This window comes from Fonticula alba (assembly GCF_000388065.1).
Source record: "Fonticula alba strain ATCC 38817 unplaced genomic scaffold supercont2.10, whole genome shotgun sequence".
In the NCBI taxonomy this organism is placed as follows: domain Eukaryota; order Rotosphaerida; family Fonticulaceae; genus Fonticula; species Fonticula alba.
Genome location: NW_009242980.1, coordinates 441116 through 449312, shown reverse-complemented (window position 1 = coordinate 449312; position 8197 = coordinate 441116). Strand labels below are relative to the sequence as shown.

General features: G+C 74.1%; 2 protein-coding genes across 2 annotated transcripts in view; both read right to left on the bottom strand.

The window, feature by feature from the left end:
* The window catches only part of H696_05393 (TKL protein kinase), a gene marked incomplete at its 3' end in the record, with an annotated part of 7207 nt that extends 2431 nt beyond the window's left edge, over positions 1–4776 (bottom strand). Inside the window, exons 1-2 of the mRNA XM_009499232.1 lie at positions 2921–4776; positions 17–2811 (exon numbers count right to left, since the gene is read on the bottom strand). Of these exons, the coding sequence (XP_009497507.1) occupies positions 17–2811; positions 2921–4394 (4269 nt within the window). The 5' untranslated portion in view covers positions 4395–4776. The remainder of the gene's footprint in view (positions 1–16; positions 2812–2920) is intronic.
* Positions 4777–5413: 637 nt separating this feature from the next.
* The window catches only part of H696_05392 (serine/threonine protein kinase), a gene marked incomplete at its 5' end in the record, with an annotated part of 32501 nt that continues 29717 nt past the window's right edge, over positions 5414–8197 (bottom strand). The window contains 4 exons of the mRNA XM_009499231.1: positions 5414–6408; positions 6634–6667; positions 6773–6888; positions 7033–8195. Of these exons, the coding sequence (XP_009497506.1) occupies positions 5462–6408; positions 6634–6667; positions 6773–6888; positions 7033–8195 (2260 nt within the window). The 3' untranslated portion in view covers positions 5414–5461. The remainder of the gene's footprint in view (positions 6409–6633; positions 6668–6772; positions 6889–7032; positions 8196–8197) is intronic.

Below are 8197 nucleotides of genomic sequence, written 5' to 3'. Positions count from 1 at the left end.
CCGGGCACCCGGGCACGCACCGGCCCGGGGTCTGCCCGGCCGGCAGGGCCAGCAGGCCCCCCGGGCAGGCGGTGCACTCGGTGCTCCGGACCCCGGTGCAGCTTCCGCACGAGGGGTGGCAGGGCAGGCACCGGTCGGCCACGGCCACATGCTGGGCGGCGCAGGCCTGCACGCAGTCGCCGTCCTGCAGGACGCCGGAGGCGCACCGCCAGCAGTCCTTGTCCGTGGGGCCGTTGCACGTGGCGCAGGCCGCGTCGCAGGGCAGGCAGTCGGTGCCCGCGCGGTACTGGCCCTCCGGGCAGCCGGACACGCAGGTCCCGGCGCCGGAGGTGACCTCCACCAGCTCCAGCCCGGCGGCACAGCCGGTGCACTGGTCGGCCCCGCCCCCGAGGCAGGCGCCACAGGACACATCGCACGGCTGGCAGGTCCACTGGGTGGTCTCGCCGAAGGTGGCCGCCGGGCAGGACCCGGCACACGTGCCATCTTGGGTGAGGAAGTGCTCGGCCCCGCAGGACAGACACCGGCTGGTGCCGGGGCCGGTGCCGATGCAGGAGGCGCAGCCGGCCGGGCAGGGCACGCAGGCGCCCGTCTTGCCGGGGCCCGGGGCGGCGATGTCCCACCGGAAGCCCTCGGCGCACACCAGGCAGCGGGCGGCCCCGCCGGCGCACAGGTCGCACGAGCGGTCGCACCGGGTGCACCGCTCGGGCCCGGGGAACTCCCCCGGCGGGCAGGTGCTGCCGCAGAGCGACGGCATGCCCGGGTCCGGGTCCAGGAAGACCAGCCCCGGCCGGCAGGCGGAGCAGCTGACCTCGTCGGTGCAGGAGAGGCAGCTGCTGTGGCACAGCCTGCATTGGCCCCCGGCCGGGATGAACCCCGGCCGGCAAAGGGTGCAGTGCGTGGTGCTCGTGCAGGAGAGACACACCTCCGGGCAGGGCTGGCACCGATTCAGCAGGTTGTCTGGCCAGAGGCCGACCGGGCAGCTGTCCAGGCACTGGGAACCCTGCAGGTAGTGGCCCTGGTGGCAGGCGGTGCAGGCGGCCGGGTCCTCCCCGGCGGTGCACATGGAGCAGGAGTCATGGCATTGGAGACACCGGACGGGGTGAGCCCCCGGCTCCAGGGCCCAGCCGGCCTGGCACGCCTGGCATTGGTACCGCTCGGTCGAGGGGACCTTTTGGCACTCGGAGCAGGTGTCATGGCAGACGCACTGGTTTCCCTGGTGGACGAGCCCCTCCGGGCAGTAGTCCAGGCAGTCGAACGGCTCGCGCCATGCTGCCAGAGAGCAGCTGATACATTGGGAGGGGCTGCTTCCGGAGCAGGTGGCGCAGCGCGGATGGCAGGGTACGCAGGGGTTCGGGTCGGAGAAGTCACTGCCGCACTGTTCCTCAAGGGCCAGGGTCGCCAGGCCGATGCCGGGCCGGATGACCAGCATGTCGACGCGGGTGGAGGGGCTGGCATTCTGGGGCAGCGGCAGGGCCAGTGCCGGATCGAAGGCCAGGTCCGCCGAGAGGACCTGGAACCAAGCGTCCCGAAGCCAGCAGCCGCCCAACTGCAGGCACTGGAGTTGGGCAAAGCCCACCACCCGCGGGGACAGCAGCAGCAGGGCGCTTGGGACATTCACATCGCCCGGCGTGGAGAGGACCCGGAAATGGACATCCGGCCCGGGGTCGACCGGCAGCCGGCCGAGCACCTGTTCCTGGGTGGAGAGCCCGGCGACGGTCCATTGCGCCTCGCCGCCAGACAGGGGGACATGCTCCACGACCCATGCGGGGGGAGTCTCACCGCCGGGCGGGGAATCATGGTGAAGGCCCGTCAAGAAGACCTCCGCCAGGCTGCGCGTTTTGTGCGGCAGGGCCACCGGGACCCAGCCGTCCGGCACCATGTGGCGCAGGGCCGGGGGCGCTGCTTCCAGCCGCGGGTCCTGCACCAGGGCCATATTCAGGGGCAGGAAGCCCGACTGCTGGGGGCCCACGGCCAGCAGCCAATCGGACACCGCGCTCGAGTGGGACAACAGCGGCAGCACCGCCGGGGGCTGGATGTAGCCCGGCAGGCTCTGCATGCGAATGCCGCCCGAGGGGTGGAGCATGGCCAGGCGCAGGCCGCTGCGCGCGCCCAGGACGGCCGCCAAATTCGGAGCCAACGCGCGGAGGCCGTAGCAAGGGGCCTCGGTGTCGGTGAAGGTGCCGAAGTATGCGGCGCAAGACCCCGCCAGGGAAGCCGGCCCATTGCACATCACCTTGCCCCAGTGCAGGGTGTGGCCATGGCAGCCGAGCAGGGCCGCGGCCGGGGCACCGGACGTCTGCTCGACCGGGAGCAAATTCAGAAAGTGCGTGAAGGTGGGCGCATCGGCTGGCCAGAGGTCAAGCGGGTGCACATCGAACAGCGGCCCGGCGGCCGGGGGCCCGCTGAAGACATTCGCGTGGAGGATGGCCGGCTTGTGCTGGGGATCCGAGTGAAAGAGAAGCAGGCGCGTATCGGAAGCCCGGCCGCTCGGGGGGTCGAGCAGGAGCGACAGCTGGCCATTGGCGGTGGCCAGGCACGTCGGGGCCAAAAGCCGGGCCCCCGACATCGGAGGGGCGCCCGAGCCGCCGGGCCCCTGGAATCTCGGCTCCGGGTGCGTCAGCCCGCGCGGGCGGCGTGGCATCACCGGCAGGCAGCGGCCGCCGGCCGCGTGGTAGCCAGCTGCGCAGGAGCTCACGCAGACGGTGTCGCCGGATTGCATGTCGGTTTGGGGCAGGGTGCCGGCCGGGCAATGGAGGCAGCTGGCGTCGTGGCAAACGAGGCAGCCGGCCTGCATGCAGGCCGTGCAGGGTGCTGGCTCCGGACATGGAAAGGAGCCCCGCCGCCGCCGCCGGGGGGGGGGGGGGGTTAGTTGAGGGGAAGGGCTCCCACACGGCGGGCAGGCCGACGAGGAGAGGCGTACCGGCAGCGGACCAGGGGCTCGAGGCGGTGGTGCCATCCTCGCAGCCAGCACACAGGCGCCCATCCATCAGCAGTCCGGAGGGGACGCTGCCACTGGCGCAGGTGTACTCGGTGGCCGAGCAGGAGATGGTCGGGTCGGTGGTGGAGCAGCCGAACACATCGGCCTGGAGGTATGCATGCGAGTCGGCCAGGGTCCACATCGGGCCGGTGGCCGTGTTCAGGAGCACCGGGCGCAGGGCACCGGCAAGGGTGCCGGCCGGCAGCCGGAGCTCCGTCCAGCCGGCGAGGTGGCCACCGGTGTCGACATTCAGCCGCCACAGCCGACCATCGGGGCCGGGATTGGCCAGAAACAGGGGACCCCCGTCATTGGGGCCGAGCTCGAGGCAGCTGGCGCCGAAGAGCCGGGCATCGGCGGCAGCTCCGTCCGGGACGTAAATGTCGCCATGAGAGGACAGATTGTTGTAGTCAATCGCATAGGACGCCACCTGGCCTGAATTGAGCAGAAACAGCGCAAGGGCCGGGTCACCGGGACGCAAGCGAGTGATGATCGGCGAGCCGACCACCGGGGCTGGCAGATTAGTGGCAAAGGAGTTGGCCATCCCCTGGCCATTGGCTGTCGGGAAGAAGACTTTCACCTGGGTGCCCCGGGCTGTGAGGAAGGCCAGCGGGGTGCCGGCCGCGGCGGCCAGCGGTGCTGGGCCGGCCATCGCCGTGCCAAGATCGATGACCTTGGCCATGCCGGTGTTTGGGAAGGTGGCAAGCTTCAGCTGGTTGGAGTCCGGCCAATGGAGCAGGAGGAAGGCGGTGTTGCTTTCGAATGCCGTGTGTGCCAGGGCCACGGCACCCGCGGCGATGGGGTTCAGGAGCCACTGGCCGGCACGGAAGAAGCCGGCATTGGCACTGGACAGGCTGAAGAGGCACGGCCCGTTGGGGCTGGGCGAGATGATCAGTTGGACATCGGGGGCCGTGTCGCCGCCGGGCGGCCCGGGCAGCGGGTCTGAGGGCGCCCGGCCGAAGAGACTGCCCAGTCGGATGTCCTGGTACGTGGTGAGGATGGCGGTCTGCCGGTGGAGGGTGGCCGGCTGGTCGGGTGGGCTGACCACCAGCTGGCTGGGCTGGCCGCTGTGGAAGGCACCGAGGGTGCCCGCGGCGCCGGGGGGCAGGGCAAAGTGCAGGGGCCCGGCCGACCGGAGGAGCCCCACCGGCGTGGAGGCCAGCCCGCAGGCCAGCAGGGCGCCCAGGCCCAGCAGCAGTCGCAGGGCCGCCCGGAGGGGGCCGGCCGGCCGCCGGCGTGGCCGAAGCATGCTCGAGAGCCACAGGATAGCGCGAGGCCGAGGAGCCGGGGGAGGGGAGCGGCCGCGGATCAGGAGGGGGGAAATGCGGGGGCGGGGAGAGTTGCGAGGCAAGTGGCTGCGGCGAATGCCGCGAGAGGCGCCGTCATATAGTTGTGTGCCGGCCCTTAGCGCGGGGAGCATGGCATCCGACGCCGGTCCCCCTCCTGCCGCGTGTCCGGGATCCGGCTAGTGATGGCGCGGCGAGAGCACAGGGGGACCACACGCGTATTCACACGCTGCCCCGCTGTCGGCGCTTCGCGGCTCACCCTCCGCACTTGCCAGGCAGCCCGCCCCGGACGCGTCTCCCCCGTCGGCGGCCGTGCGCGCGCACGCCGGTATTGGGCTCGGCGTTCCAGATCTGGCGAATGCCTGCCCCTGGGGCAGCATGCGGAGGTCCCCGGCAACCGGGGCCGGCCGCCCGGGGGCGAGGGGTCAGAACCCCCGGAGGGAAAGCCGGGAAATGGGGGACGGGCCCGGGGCGAGGTGCCGCCGAATGCGGCCGGCTGCCAACTGCCAAATGCGCCCCCCCCCCGCCCCCCCCCCGAGCCCCGGGCCCACGCTTGCCGGAAGGGGGCTATTATGGCCGGGGGTCGGGACTCCGGGGCTTGAGGGGGGCCAGGCACATGGCCCCACCCCTTGGCCCCGGCCGGCCAGCGGCCGCGCGGGCCGCCGCCAATGGCAAGGCCCCGGAGCAGGGCGGCCGGTTGGCGGGGTTGCCTCTCGTGCTCTGTCGGTGCGTTGTGTATTTTTGGTGTGCTTCTATTATTTTTTTCTTCCGCCCGCCCATCCGCCCCCCCGGGCATGGCCGGCCTCTCCTCCCAGGGGCACGATATGAGGGCAGGACCCCCCCCCCCCCCCCCCCCCCCCCCGGCGGGGGGCGGCGTGCATCCGGGGGGGGGGCACCGGCTGGGCCAGGCGCGCCGGGAAAGAACAGCCGATTCTTCATCCCGCCGGGAGCCTCGGGGTACCCGGGCTGTGTGACCGAGCCGCGGGCAGGAAAAATACCCGCATTTTTCTGCCGCCCCCGCGCGGTTTTCCTTACCTCCCTCCTGCCCGGTCTTCCTTCTCCCCCCCCCCCCCCCCCCCCCCCCCCCCCCCTCTCCCTCCCCCCCCCCCCCCCCCCCCCCCCCCCCCCTCCCCCCCGGGCCGGAGGGGGGGGGGCCCCCCCCCCCCCCCCCCCGGCCGGCCGGAGAGAGCGCCGGGCCATCTCACGGCCCCCCGGTGGCCGGGGGGAGGGCCTGGCCGACGGTGTGGCGGAGCGCCGCGGCCAGCGGCCGGACGTGGGGGTTGGAGTCCCACATGTCGTGGAGGAGGTCGCCGAGGGCATGGCCGCCGGCCGAGAGACACCGGCCGACCGGGGGGCGGTCGCCGGTCAGGACCTTGGCGGAGATCTGCTCGAAGTTGCACCCGCGCCAGGGGACAACGCGGGAGAGGCACTCCCACAGCATGATGGCCGCGGAGTAGATGTCCGCCGGGAGGAGGAGCTCCGTGTCGAGGGCCCGGCGCCGGTGGAAGGCGGCCAGGACCTCGGGCGCGGCGTACCGCGCCGTCATGGCATTCAGGTCCGGCGTGTCGTTGACCAGGGCCGAGGACCGGTCGGCGTGGAGGTTTCGCGCGGCGCCCAGGTCCCCGAGGGCCGCCGACCATGCCCCGTCCGGGCGCCGGCTGACAAAGACATTGCCCGGCTTCAGGTCCCGGTGGGCCACCCCCTGGGCGTGCATGGCCTCCAGCCCGGCGGCCCACTGGTGGATGATGTCCAGCATGGCGGCCGGGGCGATGGCCGCGTCCGAGTGCAGCAGCGCGGCCAGGTCGCTGTCGAAGCGCTCCATCACCAGGGCCGGCGGCTGGTCGCTGTAGCCGTACAGCCGGACGACGCTGGGCGCGCCGCGCAGCAGCCACATCAGGGCCACCTCATTCTGGAAGAGGGTCTCCTGCGAGGGCCGGAGCTTGGGGCTCTTCAGCTGCTTGATGGCCACGGTGTCCGGGCAGCCGAGGGCCTCGGCGGTGCCCGGGCCGACCGGGCGCGCGGCGAACACCGTGGCCTGGGTCCCGGCCCCGAGCTGGTCCTCATCCAGCCGGGCGAAGTCCTGCTGCATGTTGATGAGGATGGTCCCGGGGAGGGCGAGCTCCACCATGGTGTTGACCATGGTGGCATCTGCGGTGGGTCGGGCCGGGCGGGAGCCGTCGCGGCCAGCGCGGCGGGGACGGGCGGGCGGGTGTTGGTGAGGAACGGGAAGGGGGGGTCCCCGGCCTGGGCCACCCAGGCGCCATCGCCGGGCCGGCTGTGCATGTGTGTGTATGTATGTATGTGTGTGTGTGTGTGTGTGTGCGTGTGTGCGGGGGAGGCAGCCGGAGCGTGGGTCCGGGGCATGGGGCGCACCTTCGTCCGGGCGTTGGATGAGCAGGCGCCCGGGCTGCGGGGGGGGGGGGGGGGTCGGGGGAGATGTCAGGGCACCGATCCGGCGAGGGGGCAGCACGCAGCGGGGGCAGGTGGCACAGGCGCCCGAGGGCCGACGTACACTTCCGCCCTTGGGCCCGAGGGCGCGGGCCCGGCGCACGCGCAGGAACAGCAGCAGCAGGGCGAGGAGCACCAGCAGCAGCATCAGCAGCCCCAGGCCGAGGCCGACGCCGAGCGCTGAGGTCGACAGAGGGGGGGGGGGGGGGGGGCGGTGCCGGCGGAGGCGGGACGGGAAAGGCCCCCACCCCCAGCCAAGTGGTCAGTGTCCGGTGTCCAGCGGCCGGGGGGCGCCGGGGGCGAGGGTGTGGCGGGGCGGCGTACCGAGGCGTCGCGAGGCGGGGCGCCGGTCGGTGCAGCTGTCGGGCCCGGGCCCGGAGCATGTGCCGCACCGCGGGTCGCAGGCGGAGCACGCCGCCGGCGAGGCCTCCCAGTCGTGGAAGGTGCCGGCCGGGCAGTCGGCCACGCAGGCTCCCCCCCGGTCCAGGAGCAGGGGCTCGCGGCACCGGGCGCAGGTGGCGGCCTGCGCGCAGGCCAGCCGGCCGTCCGGGCCGGTGGCGCAGTCGGCCCGGCTGTCGGTGCACCGGTCGCAGCCGGCCGGGCAGCCGAGGCACATGGGCACCGGGGCCGGGGCCGGGCCGGTGCCCTCCGGGCAGGCGGCCACGCAGGTGCCGGCCTCCGGCAGGAGCAGCCCCCGGGCGCAGCCGGTGCACCGGGTTGCCTGGCCGGCGCATGTCCGGCAGTCGCCCTGGCAGGGCTGGCAGAGGGGCGACCCGGCCAGGGCGAACTCCCCCGGCGGGCAGGCCTCCAGGCAGGTGCCCTCCCGGGCCGACAGCAGCAGGCCGGCCTGGCAGCCGGTGCAGTGGCCGGCGCCGGCGGGCCCGCCGGGCCCGATGCAGGCCGCGCACCCGGCCGGGCAGGCCTCGCAGCGCCCGGTGCCGGCCCCGGGGAAGTGCCCCGCCGGGCAGGCCCCGGTGCAGTGGCCATCCGGGTGCAGCCACTCCCCGGGCCGGCAGGTGCCGCAGGCATCCGGGCCCTGGCACGTGTGGCAGGTGGCGTGGCACCGGGCGCACGTCAGCCCGGCGGCCGGGCCGGCGGCGGTGGCATACTCGCCCGGCGGGCAGGCCGCCAGGCACTCGCCGGCCGGGGTAAGCACCCGGTCGGGCGGGCACGCGCTGCACTCGGCCCCCGAGGGCCCGGTGCAGGTGGCACACGTCCCGTGGCAGGGCAGGCATGTCCCCTCGCTTTCGAAGGTGCCCGCCGGGCAGGCGTCCCGGCAGTGGCCCTCCACCATCAGCGGGAAGGCCGCGCCGCAGGTCAGACAGTGGCCCGGCCCGGGCCCGTAGCAGGTCAGACACGAGCCGTGGCAGCTGGCGCACAGGCCGCCCTGGGGTGCGGCGCCGGCCGGGCACTCGGTCCCGCATGCGCCGCCGGCCAGGAGGAACCCCCGCTCGCACAGGGCGCACGTGTCGGCCGACTCCGGGCAGCT